Source organism: Mustela erminea, chromosome 5, assembly GCF_009829155.1.
Source record: "Mustela erminea isolate mMusErm1 chromosome 5, mMusErm1.Pri, whole genome shotgun sequence".
NCBI classification, from domain to species: Eukaryota; Metazoa; Chordata; class Mammalia; order Carnivora; family Mustelidae; genus Mustela; species Mustela erminea.
Window position 1 is genome coordinate 42236139 of NC_045618.1, and position 25419 is coordinate 42261557.

The 25419-nt window shown below is 41.5% G+C and overlaps 1 protein-coding gene across 2 annotated transcripts in view; it reads right to left on the reverse strand.

Moving 5' to 3' along the window:
- The window catches only part of RORA (RAR related orphan receptor A), a 706076-nt gene that overhangs the window by 170425 nt on the left and 510232 nt on the right, over positions 1 to 25419 (reverse strand). For both annotated transcript variants that reach the window (XM_032341460.1, XM_032341461.1), the window contains exon 2: positions 9944 to 9973. In XM_032341460.1, coding sequence (XP_032197351.1) covers positions 9944 to 9973 — 30 coding nt within the window. The remainder of the gene's footprint in view (positions 1 to 9943; positions 9974 to 25419) is intronic.

The following is a 25419-nucleotide window of genomic DNA, read 5'->3' on the forward strand; positions in this document are numbered from 1 at the left end:
GCCCGGATAGCAAGGAATGCAGTACTAATTATTTTTTATTGTTTGATTCTTCTTCATGACGGTCCCCCATGGCAGGAAATTGGTTAGTTTGCAGATCGGAGAAATCCAGGACCAAAGAGAGAAAATAATTGGAAATCCCTGCTTGGATGGAGTCGGGGGCAGAGTTAGCAATGGCATTCCCCAGCCGCCGCTCTCCTGGGGAAGCCCGACAGCCTCGTTCCCACCGCAGACTCAAATGTCCTCCATCCGCGCAGATCAATTCGATTCCTGAGCCCGAATGACAAACCTAACTACCGATAATGCCTTGCACCGGGTTTTAAGCGACATAATCAACCGGAGAGGGACTTGTGTCAGTTAGACTTTGTTTCCTTAAAAAAAATCAAGAGTAACAGTGGTAAGAGAAGTTTTTAACAAGGAGGAAAACCCTAGACAGTTGTCTCTAAGATTCTTCACCACAGCTTCAAGGACAACCAGGAAAAGAGCTGCTATTTGAGGCAACTTCATTATAAAATCATTTTTAATAAGCAATCTTAACAAAGAGAGGGAATACTCTTGTGGAGAAACCCTCCAGGGACCCAGAGGCTGCCCAGTTAAGTTATTAGGAAGTTTCACACAAGGGACCAAACAGCTATTTCATTGGCCTCGGGGGACAGAGTTTAGTTTTCACCCGTTCTCCAGAGGCACTGGTGTTATCTTGTCTACTAACAGCAGAGACTGGTAACAATCAATTATCCCGACGCCCCGACTTGGTGAGGGAAAGTGAATTTTCAGTTTTGTCGGCACAAAAAGACACCGTGTAAGAGAGACAGATAAGTTGGCGCGATAGAGTTCATTATATACCGAAGACTTTCGTGAACGTGCAGCCAATGACAAGACCTCATCTGGATCTTTGCGTTCCTTATGTGAAACGATAGGGACTCATTCTTGGAAAATGAAGAAATACCAACAAAGAGAAAAGAAAGTATGATTATCCCCTTACTGTACTGTCCAGCTACGTGAGGGAAATGATTCTTCGTGCTGATGAACAAAGTCATAGTCAACACAGCTGCCTACCTAAGGGGTGAGCAGGATTTAGAATTCGGGGTTCCAATTTTTACACAGCTACATGCGGCCGAGTTACAAAGGGTTGGAAAGACGTCGGCTCCTGGTGTATTAGAGTAGCTTCCGGTCGATTCGCAGCAGGAATAAAAGAAAGCAAGGAGAACCGCTAGCCACGCAATTCAAAGTGCATATGTATTTTTCAAGCTCATTTCTTTCTTCTGATTTCGACAGCACGGCAAGAACTGGTCTTACAATTAGACCTTAAACCTGGGAAGATGGAGAAAAAGTAAAACGCGCTTTCTCTTTAATAATCAGAACAGCCTTCCCTTTTGGACTAGATCTTTCCTGCCCCATAAGCACTTTTGCTACACAGTTGATCAGAGGAAAGGCCAGAGAAGAACCTCTCTCTAAGGATAAGAATTCCGTCTGATTTTGGAAAAGGGACTGAAGTACGGAACATCTGCTTTATGTAACACTCACTAAATGACCGTGGCAATAAAAGCATTATTTAAAGGTCAGTGTATTTTTCACACACATTCTGTGGCTCCCCACTGGTTCTGAGATAAAGCTGAAACCTTATCGCTGCTCTTCTTGTCCTTCCTTATCCTTGTTAATACTCTATTCTAGTTAGACAGGTCTACACAGTCATCCCCAAACACCCCTTGATCCACCTGATTACACCTAATCCTTGCTACTCTTCTCAACTGAGCTCAGCTCACCACCAGCATCCCCAACTCATACAGGTAATCCGACTTGTGTCACAACCCTGCATTTTCTTGCAATTCCATCATTAACCAAAGTTTCCTCAAGAGGGTCTGTCCTTAGTCCTCAGATGCAGACTGATCTACTGGACAGTGAGTGTTAGGAGTTAAGCTTTCTATACCACTCTGTGCCTAATGCAATGCTGGGCACAGAGTAGGGGTTAGAAATACCAAGCGAAGAAGATCTGACTCCCAGCCTCATGGTCCTCCTCCAGGGAGTGGCTCTGGTCTGCTTTCCAGCTTTCCTTTCTCAGATCTCCGATTCCGGGGACCTGGGTTAGCTACCATACAAGCCCTTCCTTCTCTCCTACAAATATAACATTTAAAATGAAAGACTTACAGAGTAAGTCTCTTTCACTGAATCTGCAGCTTAATCCTGCATATTCTAGCATTTTCTGTTCCTCAACTACTTAAGACATTAGGAGCTACAGTGAATGCCCAGGAGATGAATAAGTAATACAAGGGAAAAGGCTATCCGTCTCTCAGAGGAAAAATGTTTACTCAGAGGGGGAGGTGAAGTGAGTGGAAAACATTCCACTGTGGGGAATCTAGGAAAAAGGGTCATCAAAGAGCTTGGAAATAAAAACCTCAGGTACCATAACATGCAGATATGGACATCAATTATAATCAAAGAGGATCGTGTGACTACAAGTATACCAACTTCCTGGCAGCATAGCTGACAGAGTTACTATTAAAAAATTTGTGTAATTTGTAAATAAAGTTAATGCAGAACAGTAAGTTTCTTCATATTTCAAACACATTAGCATCTCCGTTTTTCCTACGTTTTTATGCCTTTGGACAACAGATCCCAATAAAGAGAGAAGCAGATATAACTGTAAATCTAAGGTTAAGTTCAGGTATGCATAAACATACTCAAAACCTAGATGTTTAATTCTTTTATGTATGCTTTTGGTATGCATTTCAATTCCCTAGGCATTCTTTTTACTTTCATGGTTTTGTTTGTTTTTGGTTAGGGTTCAGAGAAACCACAGTATCCTGAATCATACTACCCCTTAGTGGCAATGAAAGTTACACACGAATACCAAGACGGTTTGACCAAAGAATAATGCACAAATTTATTACAAATGTTATTGAGGTCCATTAAAGACTTCGTGGCAGTGAAAAACAGATTTGTGCTCTAAGAAATACATATCACTACTAGTGTGGAGGACAGAACTATCTGGAAGCAAAAGGAACCCTTTGAACTATTTTATTATGGAATCAGTTGAGTTGTATGAACAATGATATCAAGTGGATGCCAGTTCTTTGATAAGTGAGGTTAGATTGTTAAAAAGAGAAGTGAAGATCATTTTGAATTAAAAAGACAGCATGGTTTTATGTAGACCACTTAGTTTAAATGAACTTTTTTTCATATAGAAGGAATAACATCCCTCTATTTTATAATCGGTTGGTTCACCAAGCTTAGAAGACTTTACAGGTAACATAGTCCTAGGTTTCAAGAACCCGAATCAGTTGTAGGAATGACAATTACACTGGACTTTCTTCCTACGGTTTAGAGTGGAAGGACCACTCTGAGGACTGACATTGTTACTGTAGCAGCATCGAGACTCTGTGGAGTGGCTTTCAATCCTGGCTGTATCCCGTCCTAGCTTGCTGTAGACTCCTGGGCCTCAGTTTTCACCTGCAGAGTGTGGAGAGTAGCGAGACCTACCTGACAAGATTGCGGTGAAGATGAAATAAATGAACATTTACGAAGTGCTAAGAAAAGCACCTAGTGCTTTGTAAGTGCACCACAGACACTGCCTCACATTGAGATCAGAGATAATGGCGTGGTGCTTCTTTGCGTGGAAGGCGTCAGTCTACTCTGAGACCTGACTCTGCCCATCACCAGATGGATGAGTTTGTCAGCGTTTTCACTTCTTGAAGTTGCTGATCTCTAGGATAATTTTGCTCATCCAAAATGGGGACCTAGGTAGAGCAAGGCTCATGAGCTGATGAGAAGATTGCATGAGATCATGCATGTAAAGCATGAAGCAGAGCACCTGAACTATTAGAATTAACCACTCAGGGCTGGCAGTTCCTATCTCCTGGTATTTCTCCTCCTACCCCAGATTCCTGCCTTCGCCGAATCAATAGTAATGTGAAACTCTGCAACAGACACCCAGCCTTCTTCTTCTTCTTCTTTTTTTTTTAAAGATTTTATTTATTTATTTGACAGAGACAGAGATCAGAAGTAGGCAGAGAGACAGGCAGAGAGAGAGAAGGGGAAAGCAGGTTCTTCGCTGAGCAGAGAGCCTGATGCGGGCCTCGATCCCAGGACCCCGAGATCATGACCTGAGCTGAAGGCAGAGGCTTTAACCCACTGAGCCACCCAGGTGGCCCTGACACCCAGCATTCTTTAAAGAGTGAGACAACCACATGTAAGAGTTTTACTAAATAGATAATCTCTAGTACATGCCAGTGCCCGATAGGCCAGGCACCTGTGTTTTCTCCTGACTAGGGATCATGGACTTTTTAAGGAGCTCCTCGCCATCTCAATTTACCCTTTTGAACCTGTGTTATGAAATAGGAACTCAAATACTTCTCCAAATTCAGTTCATGGATCTGATGTCCTACTAACAGAAGAAACTTGAATCAACTAGAGGCTCTGATGGAAACACTTAACTACATATTCTGGGCCTTTTTTTTTTTTTTTTTTTTTTGAATGGAATAAACTGTGGGTTTTCAGGCTATGCAAATCTTCTACCTTGGAAGAACTGAGTGGCAGGGCCAAGTGCAGTCCATTTATATCTCAATATGATGAGCCAGAAATCCTGTTAAGCTAAGGCAGGGTTGGCTGTAGTCACACAGGCTGAGTCTAAACAAGGCAAACATTTTTGGGCAGTATTAGGGATTTTTTACTTCCCTGGGCTGGCTGATCTTGAAGGGACTAAATAGGTGTGACTCTGGGTGAGAATGGGAGATGTGCAGCAGGGAGAGCTTTTAGCACCCAGGGTTAAATCTTTCCCTTTCCTTTCACCCTGCTGTATGCCCTGGATCATGGTCCAAAATCCTGGATTGTCTAATTTTTTTCCTCCTCTCCTGCACTTGCAGCTAAGTATGCTTTTCAGTTGTGAGCCCAATCTTCTAGAAGTGGTACATGAGGCATTGGTGTTTTCAGTGACTGAATTACCCCGCTTACCCCATCCCCACCCCGGGCCCCACCTTCAACCTAGTCTGTATGGTCCTCGAGAGCAAAGAACCTGCCGGCACATAGTAGGCTCTCAGTAAATGGTTGTCCATTGGTTAGCCCTCTAAGATGGCAGCATCGCATCTATTTTTGGTCACATACCATCAGCAGCAAGCTTTATGTCTGGGATGGCCAGTAGCCTCAGGAAGCCTGGAGAAGAAATGAATCCTCTGGCTACTTTGTGAGCACTGGGTTATCCCCTTTTCTGTTTCTCAATGGGTAGGTGGAATCTGGATGAAAGCCTACTAAGAGAAGTTCAGTGTGGCTTCTTCTCAGGCCTGTCCTAATGATACACCCTGCCAGCAGCAATTGAAATTATACTCGCTGTGAGTCATGCCGTGAGTCACATGGGTTGTCACGGCAACCTATTAACTATATAACCAAAGCACCTTCCATTAGCTTTGCCAAGAATGGTTCCTGAGTTTTCCTGGACTGTGAAAATAGTGTGGGTGAGCCCTAAGTTTGGTGCTGTGTTAAGAGTCTACAATCAAAAGGAATGGCCTCAAGGACAAGAAAAGAAAACGAGAAAATAAGGTTATTTTAGTTCTTGGACCTCCTGAGTAAATGGCAACAATCGTGACAAATTGTTGGGTTGGTTTTGTGATATCAACAAATGCCTAAGGAGAGGAGGTTGAGGCCTCAAAACTAATTTTCTCTAAGTCAAATTCAAAACCAAGTCTCTAGGGGTGAAAAGTGAATACATTAACCTATTCCACTTTAAATGACTGCAATAAACACTTTTTCTTTTTACAGATACAAAGGATTATTTCTCAAGGAAATATTCTGATTTGTACTAAAATATTTTAAATATTGAGTACTAAACTCTTTTTATAAATAATATAGTGCTTTAATTTTATATGTTTGGTATTAGCCTACCACAAACAAACATTTGAAAACACACTAAATTGACGTTAGTGGCTATTCATGTTAAAATTAAAATATTTCAGAAGACTCCAAAGCACATTTTACTTTGTTATTTACTGGGAAAAACTGACATTAAATCGTATTAAACTGATACATTTTTCTGGCTGCTTTACTGAGTCGCCTGCAATTTTCATACGTGTGTAAAGTAAGTACCTGTTCCTGAGTGTAGAAGAAAACAAGCAGACCAGACTTACACAGGAAGAATAAAGAATAGAAACATGGATGAGAACAGGAGGAAGTGACAATGATCTGCTGCTTCTGGAAACTATCTAGCAGTCTACCTGGTACCCTTCGGGTCTACACTGCGGCCCTTGGCTGATATATACATTAAGGTTATGACTTCATGATGCTAAACTTCCTTCTAGCTGGAAAGAACTAAGAGGATCTGTTGCATTTGTTACTTTTTCACCTCTTAATCCATCATATTCTAACATTTTAGTGTATGCAGAACAATCCAAGTAGAATGAGATTAAAAAGTCAGGGGCAAGTGATGAGTTGTCCTTGGCAAATAATAAAAACCAAAACAGCCGTAGATGCCATGAAAGAGATACTTATCCGACATGATACCATTTCAGCAGGAAAGACACCAGAACAAACTTGTGAAACACCAAAGTCAAAGCAATCTTTAAAGTGTCCAACCAAATACAGGTGCTATATAATCACCACAAAGATTAAATTGAAATTCTACACCATAGTGTAAAATTTATCTCGTAGGTCCCTATCCCACAAGTAAAAACTTCCTTTTCTGCTCACATACCAAAAGCAACAGCAACATTTCCTATCACCAATTGAAGAATATCACAAATGAAAGCATTCTCTGACCAGGTTGGTCACGACGACTTTGTACTAGAAACCTCAAAGCTTTGCCTTCCCCCACTGGCCAAGTAAAGTTAATGACAAACACCACCAGTGCCCTTCTCAGGAACTCTGGAGAATCTGAGTTCTCCAAAGACCACACTTGTGAATTCCTCTGAAGGTACTAATCAGATTTCCTTTCCTGGGAATTTCTGGCTCAGCTCACCCAAAGCATTTTTTATTTGTTTATTTATTTATTTTTTTTAAAGAAGCATATAATACCTATGCTTTCCAGATAACGAGGTGGCCTAAAATACTATCAGGTGTCACATCTCTTCAGGTTCATTTTGTGGTTCTTGCACCTCTGACTGGTGTACCTGTGAGCTGACACTCTGGTCTGATAATATATTCTACAACTGTACATGTTAATTTGTAAGTTGAACCATCTCTCTGTGAGGGCACTTAGGAAACCTGGATTGAAATTGCTAATGCGGGGTGACTTCAGCTGTCGATGATTATGTAGTCAAGCCTTGACCAAGGTTTCCAGAACTCTGGCTAAAAATGGAAGTCTTGCGACAGTACAAAAATGAATTCACACACTTCACTGATAGTGAAACTTTTTGAAGAACAGATGTCAAGATGCTTTAAGAGGAGCTGGAATTTAACCTCTTAAGAAAACTTATGGGCAAGGTAGGACAGTTTGGTTTGCAAGAAAAATCCGACAGATGCTAAAGAAGAAGTCATTTGGGTGACTGTTATGGGAGAAAGAACTGATTGATTTTCTTCTTCCTCACAAGTGGTAGGCCCTGTAGAGATGCTAAGATCAGAAATATGAGGGGTTGTCTGCTGAGTTGGGTGACAAAAACAATCTCCACATTGAAGTGGCATTGAAGACCTGCACTAACACGCAACTTGGACAATTCAATTTCTTCTTGGCATGTGCAAAGTTTTGTGTCAAATCTCTGTTTCAGTTGCTGTTCTTCCCAGCTTGTCATTGGTCTGCTTTATCATGGGCCCTCTCCCCTAAATCATGAAAGTAAATATCAACCAAAAAACCCTAGGTGATTTCTGATCTCTTTTTGTCAATTTAATATTTGAATTACATAAAATGAGCTTTATTTTAAGTCTGTCGACACTTATTTGATGCTTGATGTCTAAGAATTTTCCTGCTGATTTCCAGAGTTAGAAAGGCAATCAAAGTCCACCCACTCTGGCTCTATTTTTCAAGCAGGCATATCTGGTGGGGTTAGTTAAGCCTTGGCTGCAAGGCCAACCTGGCTATATTGCCTCTTCCTGGAATACCAGCATTTACTTCACTAGCTACCACTCCCATGCTGCCATCCAAATCCTTCCATGAATTTAAATCTGACCACAAGTTATTGTTTCTGTAATAGGCCAATGAAATTATTCTCAGGGATGATAATTCCTTGAATGTCCTCATGGATGGATGGTCTATATATTTACTAACGTCTCTGGTCTCTGCCTTATTGGGTGAGGGGCACTCTTTGTATCCAGTGGAGTTGAACTAGTGGTTTATCCACTTATCCAAGAGCCAAGTCATAATGCAAATAATCAGTGGCTTTCTGTGTATTGCCAGGTGGCCAGGAGTCCATACCCCAAACCACCATCAACAGTAGGCACAATCATCCGCTCCTGTTCGGGAGAGGCCCAGGACTGAGCTAGCAGAAAGACTGAATTACTTACCACCTCTAGAGTGGGTCCCTCCAGGCCAGGGACGAGCTCATGGGCAAGGCTGTGCAAGGAAGCGCTCTGTACCATGCCTGCCCTGCGGATATACAGAGGACTTCAGTCTCCTGCACTGTCAATCTCTCAGTCATCATGAGCTCAATTATGCACCGACAACAGCAAGAACAACAACAACAACGACGACAAAACAACCCCCAAAAAGCTAAGGGCCACAGACTACCGTGATGGAGGGACAGCCAACGGGAACTGTGCATTCTGAGATGGAGGTGCTGTCCTGATCATGTGTCCGTTACGGGCCTGACCTTTACTAATTTCCTCAAACAAACATTCCATTGAAGCCCATGGGAGAGCCAGGTGGAGAGACTGCAGGACTGGGCACTAAAAGGCCACCATCGAATTTGGTGGGGTGTTCTTTTTTTTTTTAAATGGTTTTTTTTTTGTTGTTTTTTTTTTTTTTGCTTTTTTGTTTGCTACAAATACAGATAGACAGACAGACAAGCCCAAGAGCAGATTTCAAGAATCAACTGAGGCACAAGATAAACTACTTTGATGTTACACAGATTTTTTTTTCCCCAAATGCTTCACATGAAACCAAAAGTTTTAAAAGCATAATTAGGAAAAATTTGGGGACTCATCTTTTTTTGGCCCTAAATTGTGCCATAAATATCTCCACTGCTTGCCTTAGAAGGATGCCCAAACACATCTCATGGATAGCACATATCTATGGTCTAAAACAGTTATCGAATTCTAATGACACTACTAATTCAAAGTCTAAATATGCTGGTCAAGTACAGTGAAAGTTGACTGCCTGCATCAATGACGGATTAGTCTCATCCTGAGGTTCAAAGCACAGTCAAACATTATTGCTCAGATTGCAAAATCACAACACTTTACATTGACGTGAGTTTGTAAACTTATGGTGTAGTTCGAATGAAGGCAACTGATGAAAGCAGTTGAACCTGAGAAGTGGGAATGAATACAGAGTGTCAATCCAGCGCACATTTCCACATCAAACTTCCGATGCCATTTACCAGGGCCCTCGTGGGCCACAGTCATGGTCGAGCAACAGCACCTAGATTCCCAGTCAGTATCTCTGCCCCACAGACACAAGTACAAAACGGCCTAGATCGTGAACTGGTGGTGAGGAAAAGGAGACCAAAGTTTAAAAGAAATCCAGGTGATGTTTCCTAGAAACATACCAGCTCTTCTAAGAAGGATCCAGAATAGGGGTGATCGGTAAGTAATTAATTGATCCTCCTGACTAGATTTGATGATTTTTCTAAAGACTAATGACTTGAATCACTAGAATTCAGCAGACTATGGCTAGACTCTCTTTAACACACACTCAGTACAAACAGGTGGAGATGCACCACTTCCGACCACTACAGGTAGAGAAGTATGACCTCTGTTGACCATGGATCACAGCTGAAACATTAGTTTATACTTGAAGGGTCACAGCAGCCAGACATATGCGAATTCCAACTCTTCAGAAAACTTTGGATTAAAAAAAAAATGCATTACTTACATGTATGTGTCTTCTTCGTTACTGAGATACCTAGAAGAGAAGAAAGAATGACAAAGGTAAGAAAGTGTCCTGTGGGTGCTTTTTTGGAATGCGTGTCATTCACAGTGTACTCAGGAGAGCATTTGCTTGGACGGCAACGCAGAGGCCAGGTTAGTCTCAGTCGTACCTGGTGGCGTCACCAGACCTACCCCAGAACAACAGAACCACGAGTGACAGGGATGGCAAACACCGGCTACTGGTTTAGAACATTCTGTGGTAAAAAGCAGCGTGGACAGTGATTAAACAAGGTGAGAGAAGACTCTCTGTTTTCATTTTAAATAGGGCGATGATCATATTTAGAGGCAGAGTGGGGAAGATTTAAGACGCAAGAGAGAGATGTCAACCTTCTCAGACAAGGGTGAGCTGAGCTGTGGCCATTGATTCGGGGTTTACTTTTTAATGAAAATGACTCTGCCTGCTCACAGGAGGCATAAATTTTTTTTGGTGAAAGGAAAAACATCCACAAAATGTACCTATCTGTCCGTACTCCTTAAAGTCAGAAGGGGTATGGCCGCTACTTCTCTGTGAACGGTACCAAAACTTAACACAAACAGTATGAAAACACGAGGGATTCATGAGTCAGCAACCTTGCTGCGTCCAAGATGATTTATGGAGAGCAGGTGACACATGAATGCCGCTAAGCAAGACTCGGCACATAAGAAAGACCACAGAAAGCTAACACGAACGCACGCTCCAGTGCAAACTATGCTATCTCTGTTTCGGAAGGAGCCCATTTTGAACTCTCTGCTCTGTCCTTCTTGGGGGATATTCCTGAGACTAAATAGGCTCAAAGTAATACAACTCTTGAAAACATTTAGCCTGTGACTAAGCACTGTGGTAAACCTTGAAATTTTTTTCTTTCAAGTTATTCAGAGAACTATTTAACCCTCCTCTGGAAAGTAAAAGTTGTCGAAAAATTTGGCACCCACATCAGACCCATTACTTAGCTATGGAACAAATCGTACAGGGGAGAAATCTGAAAATCCACGGTAGACATTTAAAAAAAAAAAAAAAGTTAGTTCCAAAGTTGTGCGCCAAGACCAAAATCACACGCTTGCTCCCACCCACAACTTTCCAAAGGGCTTATTTAGGGAAGCTGAAATTACACAGCCCAACTCATATTCCCCCACCCCCCTTTTTATTGAGGAAAACTAAACTATTGTTTTTCATCATGTTTGAGTTGGCTTCTCAAAGTGAAGTTAGAACCCTCAGCAAGAGCCTTGAAGGCTCTCTCACACGGGAACTATAGAAAACTTTCTAGATTTTTTTTTGAAAGAAGCTTTATCATGGGAAGGGAGCTTCCCCCAGCAGCAAGTGTGAGTGAAGTTTAAAATCTGAATACAATTTGCAACTCCAGCTCACAACACCAGCACCAATAAATTGATACGTTAGTGCTCCTTCAGCATTATGAGGGCTATATGTGTACTTTCCTTAGGAAATAATGCTTTCTGTAAAATCACTTTGAAGAGAAAGTGCTTATGCTGTCACTCCTGATTATTCAGAACCTCCACACAATTGGATTTAACACAGCCCAAAACAGACCTATCTATATTCGCTGAGTGTGGAACTATTTTCTCCTGACATCCAAAGCCCTGACGAAAATACCACTGCTTTGACTTTTCTACTTAAATTTATTATACAGCGTGAGGCAGTGTTCTCATCAAATATTTTCATGATGATTACATTGATAATAGATTCTGAAAATCTTTCCAGGAAAGCTGCCTGATCTCAGAGAGCTAAAACCACTCCTATCTGTCCCCAGGAGCAAGCATGAGCCCGCATCAGAGCCAGCTCAGTCCCCTAGTTTAGGTGAGCAGCCACTTAGCGACTGATATGAAGAACTGGGGGATATGTCCACCTAAAAGTGGCTAGATTTAGCAGATAAAATGCAGGACTCCAGTTAAATGTGAAGTTCAGATACGACTCTGCTGTGTATCCAAAATTCAAATTTAACCGAGCATCCTGTATTTTATCTGGCAACCCTAATGCATACAAATAAAATGTAAACTCTATCTGTTCTATACAGTGAAGAATATAAAACAAATTAATAGCACACTTATATGGAGAAAGCCTTAAAAACCACACCCCTCCCCTGAAAGCGGTATTTTTTATAAAAAGTGCATTGTTTTAACTATGGAGACAGGACTATGCATAATATTTAATTATTGCTTTTACTTCATAGCCATTAGGAAGACAAAATTCTATTACCCTCCAAAAGCAAACAAATGAAAATGATATGAACACACAAAAGACAAATTTAATGGAACGATCGGAAAGTTTATGTGGAATTGCCTTCTTCCTCCTCTCCTACAAAAATAACATTTTTGATCAAACTAAGGGCTTGAATTTTGTGTCACTCCTTTCTCTATAGAAGCTCTAGTACTTCATAGTAACTGATTCTATAGAAACGTTTAAAAAAAAAATGCAAACCCCCCCCCAAAACAAAAAACAAAGCAACAACCAAAAAAAGGGCACCTGGGTGGCTGAGTCAGTTACATATCTGACTCGATTCATGATTTTGGCTTAGATCACGATCTCAAGGTGCTGAGATTGAACCTCATGGAGCCTGTTTAAGATTATCTCCTTCTCCCTCTGTTCCTTCCTACCCAGCCCCCGGTCTGTCTCTCCACCCCCGCTCCCCCCTCCCCTCTCACCCCCACCGAGAAAAAGAAAGAAAGTAAGCAAAAACCATCCTCAGTTCACAGATGGGTCAGTTGAGACTCAGGAAAGTTTAATTAGCACAATAAAAAGCTTTCTGTGGAAAGTTAATATCCTCTTGGAATCACATCCATGGCTCATGTTTAAAAACCCTGGTATAGACAGTGCCTCTGAAAGGAGTAAATACTCAAAAAAAGATTGATTCCCAGGACCATATCACTCAGCAGTCAGTAAATAATTTAAACTTATGGGACCCTGTCCGCAGTCTCATCCCAACCAGGGAGCCTCACCAGGGCGTGCGTGAATGAGGTCCTCCAAAAGAGAGGCCTGCGGTGCCCTTGTTTGTGACCAACAGCCATTTCTTCACCCTTCATTGGGGGTGGGGTGAGTCTCCCCCTTTAGTCTTTCTTCTCCTTCCCTCAGAGATTGTAAGCATCCTGTCTTTCTTGCCAGAAAGCGCCTCCTTCATGAGACCACAGCAGTCACACACTGCCCATTCTCGTCCTTAGCACATCCAAAGCTAATGTTAACAGCAGCGGTAGGAGAAGCAGCTCTGAATAATGAATTGTTGGAAAAACCGGTTTTCTAAAGATAAATTATCATGAGTATTTAGCAGGGGCAAATAGCTCTCATTCTACCCAGCAGAAAAGAATACGCTTTTTAAAGTTAGCTCAAGATCGCTGGGTCTGGGATCAGGCCTACTTGGGCTTGCATTCGTGGCCCGTACACTTTCCTGCCTCTTGGCTGACAGGCCTTGGGCAACTGACTTAACTTCTCTGGGCCTGGAGTTTGTATTTGTGTCTTGAGTTTATAATTGTGTATCATCACGATAATACTCAAAATTCTGCTATGAAAATTAAAATGAAGTTAAAGAGCTTTCCAAACTGGAAAGTGTGATAGAAACATTAAAAGGGTGGGCAACACGCTTGGTCTTATTGTAGCAAGGCTGAATTAGAATATTCTACTGAAAGTTATGTCATAGCTACTCCTGATGTCCCTGGGTTTCACTCTGACATAGGGCCTAAGGACTCTGGTTTTCCGACCAAGTGCTCTGACTTGAAAATTTCTAGTTGTTGGAGAGAGACAGAAACCAAGTTCCTAAAAGTAAGTGTGTGCTGTTCTAGACCCTGAACTCCACTGGAGTCTTTACTCTCTGAAATCCAAGGAAGACACTTGTTCATTGGCAAGTGTGCTAACTAGACTGCTGTTTAGCACAGGCAAGGGACTTTGATCACCACCACCAAAGGGTGTCAAACTGAGTCCAGCTGTTGTGAAGATTTTGATTCACTGCCAAGTGACTGGGAAGAACACCAAGATCCTTCCACTGAGATTTGCAAACAGGCCGCCGAGCGAGTAATGCTCTCTGCAGAGCCTGTGAAGGCAGGGAGCTGTGGGAGAGCGCTGGGGGTGGGAGTCGGGGTGGGTGGGGGGGCGCCGGGGGCGCTCAGCAGCCTGAGCCAAGAGGGAACTCACTGGTTGGTTTGGGCAAATCACTGAACTTTTCTGGGCCTTAGTTTTCTCATCTGTAGAATGAGATGGCTGAACTGCATGATTTCTTAATTTCCCTTCTAGTTCATTGATCAAGGGCTCCTTGCCCTGCTTTCTAGCTATTAGACCAAACCTCCTCTTTTTAAGCAACAGGCTGCCAGATCTATTTCTCACTGTACAAAATCTAATGTAGCTCACAATCAAAGGTAACCCCCTGAAACTTTTTTCTTTTTGCCTTTAAAAACCAAAGAAGAAAGAAGGCAATACCCACAAAAGGTTATATAAGTAAAAGCTACACTTCTTTTGGGTGATATTTTAAAATTATCTGGGCTAGAGAAAAATGGTACCTTTTGATAAAGTTGCAAGACTCCTTATATGTCACCCAGATCATATATAGAGAGAGAGAGAAAGAGAGAGGAGAAAAGAGAAGAGAAACATTTCCAAGTAATACTTTAATTTCTAATTTAATAACAGAACATCAGTTTTAAATTGTCAATTAACACCCTTGAAATTAAGAGGAAAAATCTCCACAAATACTGTACTCAAAGTAGGGCTTCTAATACAGCAAGACTGCCTGACTCTATTTAGCCGACCATGCTTCAAAGTAAAGCAAAGGAAATGTCATGAAAATACCACAAATTTATCACTGTCACAGTTATCAGTAGTTTGAGAGTTAGAGCTATCACAGAGCAGAGCACTTTAGGAATGTAATCTGATATTTCCAATCAGTGCCAAATCTGGGACCAATTAACTTCCTTGATGGACTTCTTATTGTCTCTTGGTTTCTAGGCAATAGTCTGGGTACCAAGTTTATTTTAAATTTTTTTTTTGGTGGAGGGGTAAGAAATGGCATTTTTCCTCTTTCTCAGACATGCCGATTACTAAACTAGCATTTCCAGAGGCCCTGCATTCTCGACAAGACCCTAACTACAGAGATGTCCTTTGCCACTCTGCCATTATTCAGTCTGTGTGCCTTCTCTTATTCTCTTTCCTAATGAGATAACAGTTGTTGAGACCCAGATATTTTCCACATGGGTAAGCTCTGTGTTAGAATAAAAAACAAAAAGAAAAACAAACGCAACAAAGAATACTTAAAATGAGATGCAATGAAGTTTTCTTTTTTCTTCCTTTTGTTTTTTAAATATGTCAATGTTTCTTGGGGCACCTGGGTGGTTCAGTCAGTTAAGCACGTGCCTTCAGCTCAGGTCATGATCCTACGGTCGTGGGATCGAGCACCAACATTGGGCTCCCTGCTCAGCGGGAAGTCTGCTTCTCCCTCTCCCCTCTCCCTGCTCATGCTCTCTCTCTCTCTCAAATAAATAATTAAATCTTAAAAGAAATAAACATGTCAATGTTTCCCTATTTCAAATGACTCTATGTGGCAGGGAGGAGGAGATGTGCTAAATGATAATTAACAAAATCTTTAATTGGCCAACTCATGAGTCTATACTAGACCCACACCTTAATGCTGAGTTTGATTTCTAGAAAAGGAGTCTCCTAATCTGAAGGCTTTCCCAGGATTTATTCTCCCTCTTCACAAGGTTAAGGAGTTAAATAAGATGCCCATTATTCAAGCTGTGAGGTCTCGGGCCAATGCCCTAACTTCTAAGTCTCCATTTTCCTACCCATGAGTTGGGGGCAAAATTTTCAATGCTGGGTTTATAATAAGGTTTCAGTAAGAGAATTCACCTGAGACATGTAGCAGAGTGTCTCGTTCCTACTCAAGACATTTCTATGCACAGATACTTCACACTGGACCAACAGAGAGCTATCCCCTGGGTGGACACAGGCATACCCAACAGGGCAGTGGGGTCATTAAGACATAGAATCTGGCAAATGAGTGTTTGAGAGCTCAGGCAGAAATTTCACAATAAAATCTGGAATGTGTTAACCTCCTTCTTTCCATATTATCAGCGAGCATAGTGCAAAGTGTACAAAGCTGCTGGGTCGACTTGCTCCCTTCTATACTTCTCGCTGACTTCCTCCTTGTAAGGAGCTTGTAGGTAAAAGAGCAATTTATATGCAGTGAATGAACACGAGCTAAGAAACCAAGCCCAGAGTTTAGGGTTTTGTTTTTGAATCCGAAGGGCTAAAAACAGTTTAATAAAGACAAAAACTCTCACGTTGTGCTGGTCCTTTGCCCTCCCTCCCCCAACCCAGAGCTGTCCTACGCACTTTCTCCATTCCATAGGCAGTCAAGGAGAGAACCCCTGCAGAAGGCAAGAGCGGGAACACAGCCCGAGCGCGGCCTCACCAAACAGAGGGATGTTACAAAACAATGTCCTTGTCTAGGACAAAAGAGCTATTAATGATAATCAGTACATATTACTGAAAGTGCTCCAAGTAATCTCTGGACTTTGTTTCAAAAATTCTTAATGGACACTAATGCTTAGAGTTCACTCAAAAGAGAAATAAATTATGTGCCAGGGTTGCAGGGACCAAGGACAACACTCGGAAGGCATCAAAGCATTAGCAATGTTACGACAATCAAACATTTTGTAATTGCATTAAAAAGCCTTTAAAAATCATTTAGAAATACTAATTATGAAGATAAATAATACTTTAATGTGAGCGTTCTTTTGTGTTGATTTGAGCCTAGGTTGAGCTCCTTTGGTAATAATATTTCAGCTCTTTTACCAATCAAGGTGTTTTATGCAACATGAAAAGAATCTCCATTTTAGTGTGAAAAATAGAGTAGGCATTGATAAGAGGATTTTTTCCCCCTGTGTTTTGAACTAAAACAATTGTGTATGTGTGCTTGCCTTCCATCTCTAGGTCATATTTCCTGAGAGTTGTGCCCAGAAATATCTTTTAGTTTTAGGCAGGCAGGCGAGAGCTATACCCTCTCTCTAGCTCTCCCTTTATCTTTGACAAAACAGTTCCAAGAACAAAACCTCATTCCCAGTCCTGCAGCAAAAGCACCAGAAAGCCACCATCAGTCTATCCTAGAAAGAAATTTAGAGACGAAACTTATTCGGGAAACATCCATCTTGTCCCTTAGAGATTATTATCTAATGCATTATGAAAAGTCCACACCTAAGGAGGGTAATTTCTCCTCTTATGGCTTGTTGGTGCCAAATGCATGATTAGCACTAAAGGACAGTAAGAATAATAAGAATCCTGTTCTTTCAAATTGATTTCCTTTTATCGAGTCTCTACATTGAAAATGGAGCTATCCATTAAATATTACTCATTGACTTAAATTTGCTCTTGGAGCTCTGAGCAGAGATGTGAACTGACAACCATCAACACTTCCAGCTTAGTCTTCTGGAATTAAGTAGTGTCATAAGTGAATAATTCAGTTCAGGTAAAAGTCACCAGGTCTTACCATGCTTTTCCAGGAAATGCTTTACTTTGTGTAGGTCTGAAATCTGTTGAAATTGTTTATCTTTGCCACTAATATGGGCAGGTACTGACTTGAACTGTCTGTAGGTGACTTGCCTGAATGCTGTCAAACACGTGCCTAGAGTTGCAATCCCCAAACTCGAAGCTACCAGAACTGGTTGGATGAGGATGACTGGAAGATTAGAGTTGTGGCCCCAAAGCAAGTCAGGCACTATAGATACTTTTCACATATTTTGGCCCTGTGTAGTCACCCTAAATCATACCTCATGGGGCATATCAGGTCAAGGCAAGTGATGACTAAAGAAATCTCATCTAGTCGGCAGCCACCCCAAGAGCAAAGTCTTGTCCCAATGGCACAAGCATGGATAGACCAAGGGTATACGAGTTATGGCAAAATAGGAGACAGTTCCATGGGTTCACTCATGTCTCAAATCACCTAGAAAGGAGAGGGAATCTGAAGTGGAAGCAATGGGAATTTGGTTCTAAATTTTGAGGATATGAGCTCTACTGTCAGAACCAGGATTAACACTAAAAGCCACAAGGGCCACCTGGGTGGCTCAGAACTGTCTTCAGCTCAGGTCATGATCCCAGGGTCCTGGGATTGAATTCTGTGCTTCTCCATCTCCCACTCCCCCTGCTTGTGTTCCCTCTCTTGCTGGGTCTCTCTCTGTCAATATGATCTTAAAAAAAAAAAAAAAAAATATATATATATATATATATATATATATATGTATGTATGTATGTCACAAGATCCAGGTGCTGGTATGCCTGCATGGCTCAGCTGGTTAAGCATCCGACTCTTGGTTTTGGCTCAGGTCGTGATCTCAGGATCATGACATTGAGCCCCAAAGCCCCATGTCAGGCTCCCCACTCAACAGGAAGTCTGCTTCCCCTCTCCTACTGCCCCTCCCCCAGCACACTCTCACTCTCCAAAATAAATAAATAAATCTTAAAAAAAAAAGCCACAGGATCCAAAGGGATATCAAATAAATATTGATATTTATTTCTAGTGGAGAGGTGTCTTCAACTATTGCTGAACATAAAAGATACTATTTAAAGGTCTGTAAAGGACTTTTAAAAATGCCAACATTAATCATCTTGAAAGAAAAAAGATGAAAACTCCAATTAAATAAGTATTTTGTAGCCTCTCTTCTGATGACAGAATTTTAAGCAGTTTTCTCTGGATTGGCTGCTGCTGGGTGATAATTCAAGAAAAGAAACTAGTCACCAAGGTATTTCCTTTGCATTCACAGAATTTATCGAGTATGATAATTACTGGGTGAGATGAATAAACTATTTTCCCATATGAGATTTAGAGTCTGGAAGCTTCAATTTCAGTCTTAGCTCAGTCACTTGCCAGCTGTGTGAATGTGGCCAAAATACTTAATGTCTCTGAATCTTAGTTTCCTCATCTCTTAAAGAAGGGGGAAAACATCTTTTCTTCTTCTGGTGGTAATCTGAACACCAGAAATATAGGCTTTCAGAAGTAATTATGGATGTACACAGGGTTTTCACGGTAGCATTGTTGCCAACAGCAAAAAGTTAGGGAGGAACAACCCAAATGCCAACAGGATGAGAAGATGAGATAAATAAACCATGGTCTATCTATGTAATGAAATACGCCGCCATCAGTAACTAATGAAAGGTTAATTGCAAAGAAAGACGTTCTAGCTGTCTTCAGAGGAACAACAACAACAAAAAGACTCTCAAACTCCCCAAGTACAGCATGACTCCATTTCTGTGAAAAGAAGAAAAAAGAAGACAAACCATTTAGAAAAAAGAATAAAAAAACATGCACCAAATTAATGAGAGTGGAGGAATTGTGGATACTTTTTCATTTATTTTCTTTGTCTCGACTTGGAAATTTTCTATAATAAATCTGTGTAAATAACATTTAAGACTAAGAAAGAAAAGCTAAAATATGCACCTCCCAGGGCTGCTGTGAGGATAAAATGAAATAATGAATGGAAATGTTGATTTCATTTTTTTTTCTTTATTATTCCAAACATCATCTCTCTGTGACCACTAGGAGACCTGGTTTCCTATGGCAACAACTAATTGCATTACACTTTCCAGGGAACTCTATCTGAGTCTGAAGAATGAGCATGATGACATGGCCAGAATCTTTAAGGAAGGCCCCATGGTGGTGGACAGTCTGATGGTACAGTTTGAAGTAGTAATCAAACCACTAATCCACGTGCTGAAAAAGGGTCTGAAAATAAGCTTTGCTTAGTTCAGTGTGTTCTTCATAATGTTCCAGAATGCAGTGCGAAACCTAGACTCTGATGCTGGGTGACTCTTGACTCCTAGGAAAACAACAATCCTTTAGCTACCAAATAGAAGTTCAGTTTATGCCGATGACTACAGGATATCTGCACTTGGGTTTGTGGAGAACTCCACAGAGCAGGTACTGCCTCAGAGGCTGATCACTAATCCCTCCAGGCAAGAGTGAGCCCTTTGTCATTGTCCCCTGAGAAGTCTCTGGGACGTACCTCCGTGAAATGTGAAGAGCAGGATTTTGGAGACAGGGAGACCCAGGCTGCATGCCTGACCTCATCAACCTTCACTAAGTGACCATCACTGGAATCATTTCTCTCTAGGCAAGCTACTTCACCTGAGTTGCAGTTTCAATTGCTGTAGGATAGAAGTAAGAATACTGTTGTCTCTATAAGAGAAAGGAGGAGACTGGGATATAGAGACAAAGAAGATACACAGAGAATGTCATGTCAAGATGGAGGCAGAAATTGGAGTCATGAGGTGATATGCCAAGGAATGCCAAGGATGGCCAGAAACTACTGGAAGGTAGGAGAGAGGCTTCCAGAAATTCTTCTCTAGAGTCTTCAGAGGGAGCATGGCCCTGCTGACACCTTAGTTTTGGACTCTGAGCATCCAGAATTGTGAGAGAATACATCTCTATTATTTCAAGCCACTCATTTGCAGCAATTTGTTACAGCAGCCCTAGGAAATTGATGACAAAAGTCCAGGAAATTTTATGAGTTTATGGTATCTGACAATACTCTGGGATCTTTCAGAAGTAATGGTGTGGCAGTTTTCTTCCTGCCCCTCCATTCTCCCATTCTTCCACAGCACGTACCTTTTTGGTGGGCACACAATAGCCCAGATAGGGACTACATTTCCCAGGGTCCCTTGGGGCTGGGTATAGCCATAAGACTAGGTTCTCACTAAGAAACGTGAGCAGAAAGTGTGTGTGGAAGCTCCATGTCACTTAAGAGGAAATTGTTTGCCTGGGATATCCTGTGTCTTTCTTCTCATGGACTGGAACATGGATGAAGTCATGGCCCAGTACTGCCCCTTTGGAGACAGGACCCTAGAACTCGTAAGCCTGCCTGCTTCCCTGGCAGTTTCTGTGGGGTCAAACACCACAGGAAAAAGAAGCAAATTTCTACCTCATATGAACTGCTGTGTTCTTGGGTCTCTGTTATTACCCTAACAAATATATAAGGTTAAGAAACAACTCTAGATTATAGCTTAGAATTACCAAATATTAGATGTGGAAGAGATAAGAAATTGTATCACTCCCTGGAAAAGGACAGAAAACTGGTTCTGAGAGGGACTAAGTGACTGGTTCCAAGTCAGCCAGACAATAAGAGAGAGCAGCACTCCACTCTGCTCTGTGGCCTGGTATGTTCAAGTACAAGACATCTCAGCTGGATCCAAGGAGGTTTCACCAGCATCACTGACAAGCATCCTCTGGGTCAGGCAAGTTTTTGAACTGTTAATCAGTTAGTGTCAATCTCGTGCTCAAGTTCCTTTCATGGCTCATGAGGTCCTCCAGAAGCCTCCCTGGTTCTCTACCTCATGTCCTCTTCTCCCTGCCTCATCTCTCTTGCTCTTCTACATGGACCTTCTTGAATTTTCTCTAAAGCTCTAAGCTTGCTTAGGCCTGGAGTCCTTTCTGCTTGGAATTCCCTCTACCTGGTTCAATTTTCCCTCTACATCTCCCCAGGCCTTCCTCACAGCCACTCAGATCTCAAAGGTGGAATGCTCTCCCCTGGCTTATCTAGACCTGTGTTCCCACCTCATTCCCTACTTTGCTTTACTCTTCATAAAAGTGTTTCTCTCCCTCTGACATTCTATTAAATAGCTGTTGTATGCCTTTCCAACAATGGCAACTCTTAAAGGCAGGGACTTCATGTTCCTGGATTATCACTGTATTTTTGAATGCTGACAGCAGTGCCTGGCACATAGTAGGAACTCGAGAAACTCTGTCAAATGAATGAATAAAGATGGCTCCCCAAAGCCGTGTCTACTTTACCAATTGTGCCCTCAAAGCCTAGTCCTCTGAAAATGTATGGACAATACAGGAGAATGGAAACGGTGAGGCAGAGGCTAAATGAGATGGTCTGGGGGCACAGAAGGAAAGGTTTGCATGGGTGAAGAGAAACTGGAAAGCTACATACAAAGAGAGAGGCGGAGAGAATACATACCAACCCCAGGGCCCAAAGCTGAGGTCAGGCAATCAATAGAAAAGTTAAAATGGCGCTCTTAAACACTTCTGATAAAATCAATTTGGTCATTACCACAGCTGAACACAGGGCACGGAGGCCTCATCTGTTAGAAAGATCTTTATGATCTTGTTAACGGATCCCCGACACAGAAGCTGTAAAGGTTATAACCCAACTTGTAAAGCTAATCTCATATTGGCTCCGGGATAATAAAGAACCGACAGAAAAATTCCCACTTAAACATATGTTAGAGCAAGAAGAAGAGCTTGCGTGACTTCTCCTATGGCAATTCAGAATAGTTTAACTTTCCCATTTCTGAGACTGAGAAAGCAGTCCTGGAAATAACGATTTTGGTATTCAGGGTTCTTAGATATAACAGCTTAGAAGTTAACTTGGGGTTAGCAATCTCCCTTCTAGTCAAAGTGATTTAAAAATAAAAGTCAGCACTTTTATTTTTATTTTTTAAAAGACATATATATATATATATATATAGAGAGAGAGAGAGAGAGAGAGATAGTTATCTATATCTATATATATGAAATCCCTCGATGATGATGATTATTATTATTTAATACGTGAGTTTGGGTCACTCTTCTTCAACAGAGTAATGCTGCATTATTTCTCCATCATACTCCTTGGGACCACGTGGTCTATGTTAGTGCAGAAAGGAAAAACCAGTTTATGCTGCAAAGCAGGTCCAGAAGACAAAACAAAATAACCATCTCAAAACCTTTCTCGGTGGCCTTGAAAAGAACACAGGGCAGAAAGTGAGTGTACCAGGCATTTAGCTACAGACTGACATCTGAAACATGCAGGGATGAAATGATACAATGTCTATGATCTGCTTTAAAATGCTTCAGCAAAGCAGAAAGGGATAGATGAAGCCCAAGAGGACAAAATCTTGATAAGTGTGCGATCTGGGTGTTTGGCATATAAGAGCTCACTGCACTGTTGCCTTTCTTTGTGTGTATGTTTGAAATTTTCATAACAAAAGGCCCTTATTGGCTGGAAAACTTTAAAATGAGGCCCAGTCTCCCACACCTAAAGTGTGTGAGAGATTCTGCCTGAACTTGTGAATAGGCCGCAGTCACAGCTCCCCAAATGCCAAAGAAAGTGTTCCTCCCTAGAGCAGGTTTGAATGCTTTGGAGAGCAGATACCTTCAGAATATGTACTTACTTACTTAGCCATTGATTTTATTTATAAAAAGAAACATTCAATATCTTTTATCCCTCCTCCTTAAATTCTTGTTTTCAGTGGGCTCTTACTTTTGTCAATGGTGGTTTTGTCAACTACGATACATGTTAGGAACACAACCTCATCGGTTGATGAGAAAGTACTGGAATTTGTTAAGGCCATGTGAAGGGAACCCGCGTAGAAAACCCACAGAAAATAAATCAGAAGACCTGACGTAGAAAATGTGTAGAAAATAAGTCAGAAGACCTGACTTGGAATTCTACCTTCCCCTCCCCTGGCTCTCTGCCATGTTTTGACGATACTTCTATGAGTCTACCCTCTTGACAATCTTGCGCTTGCTTCCCTTTGTTCTCAGCAGCCCATGTTTTGTGGGTCAGATGAAAGTCCCATTAGTGGCGTATAACAACAGCCCTCCTGAGAAGTGCGTCCCTTCGACTACATAGAAACCTAAATAAATCAGAAACTCCTTGGTTAATGATTCCAAACAAGAACCCGAGAAATGCAGGGTACTTTCTTCAGTGGTTACTTGAAGGCGGACGGTTGTTTGTAACTTAATAGTTCAGTCCCTTTGCTGGTACTTTCAATTCATCATTCAGACTAACAATCTGATGTTCATTCAAACAAGATGTAGCATTTCCCCATCAGGGTGGTGGTGGTGGTGTTATTGTCATTGTTTTTGAGTCTGACATCTTCAAACTCCCTTGAAAATTATCCAAGGTCAACTTGCAGTTTGCCATTCTAAGAACATATTCAATGTCATAGAGTTGCATATTTTCAACCCATCTTTCTGATTTCCTCATCTCTCTCTGGGAGGTAAGTACTGAAGATATTGCTGAGTCACTTCTCAGTGAGAATATGGAGTGTCAGAAGGGTGGAGGGGGCATGCTCAAGGTCAAGAGGCTCTTGTATGACAGAACTGGAAGCCAAAGCTCAGTCATGGGGCATTTTCAGTGGTCACTGTACTTATTTCTTTCTCTGGTCAAATCCTTTAAGTGCTCCTCCTTTGTCTGCACCAAGAGCCAAAGGTATCCAGCAAAAAGCAACAGAGACAAGCACGTGTATCTTGGGTCAAAGCATTCCCTGTAGTCTCCCCTCTTTTCCATCAGCAATAACTTTTTTTTTCCCCCCTAACAGGCTCTTCTAGCTTTACATTCTGGTTGTCCTTTCTCATTTTGCACAGTCTGGCTTTGGTAAACCAGCATTTAGATGGTGTACAGCTGTACAAGTGTCCCTCAGGTCTACCTCCTGTATTTGTGAACAAGAGTCTAGAGGAGCCTTGCCCAAGCCTCAAGGATGCTCCTAGCTGCCACAGCGAGAGACTAGCCTCCCTAGGATAGTATATTATCAAAACTCGGTCACACACAGCTATGTCTACCACTTTCTGGCTCGCACTCACATAACAGTAAAAACACTGCTTGCAATGCCTTTATGAATTTGGAAATCAACCCATATCCAGTTGAGGTAGCTTTAGTTACCTCTGATTTCAAAGCTGTCACTAATTTAGTCCCAGAGTCGAAGGACAGCTTGAAACTCTTTGAAAATCTCACTAATGAACAATGTATGAATAATCTAATTTTTCAGCTCAAAGTGGGATTTGTTCAAGTCAAAAACCCAGACTTGCCATCTATGCTGCCCTTGATTGGCTGTGTGATTGTACTCTCCTTACCTCACGTTGTCAAGCACTATGTTAGGTGATAGGAATGGCCAATGAGATAGCATTTGTCCTGGTACTCACAGTGAATATTATCAGCCAAAGCCTAGCTGGGGACCCAAATTCCATCCGGCCATCCATTTGGCGTGAGGCCTATCCTTGTTCCTAGCAGTCATCTCTGCTCCCTCACAAAGCCCAAATACTGTTCATCACATCCATAAGCTTCAAGAGCAAGAAGTGATGTGGGAACACTGAAAAAAATGCAGGCTTATGTTCATTCAGCCCAACTCTGAGCACATTCTCTTTCCATCCTTGGTCTCTCGAAGCCCTGTTGACTTTTTTCAGGTGCCTATGTCCATGAAGAAATGCATGTGACAGGGGCTTCTTCCCCTCTTCCTGCTTATATATTTTCCCCTATAGATGATAGATGTCTTTTTTTTCTGCCTACGGATATCTTAATATATATACATATATATATATATATATTTGTTTTTCATTTTAAATTATCTTTATAAATTATCCTTATAAATGATTTACATATTCCAGATAGTTCCTACAACTACTATATGATCAAGAGAACAGATTCTGTTACTCTGAAACCTGTGCCTCAGTTTCCAAGGTAATAGAACAAATA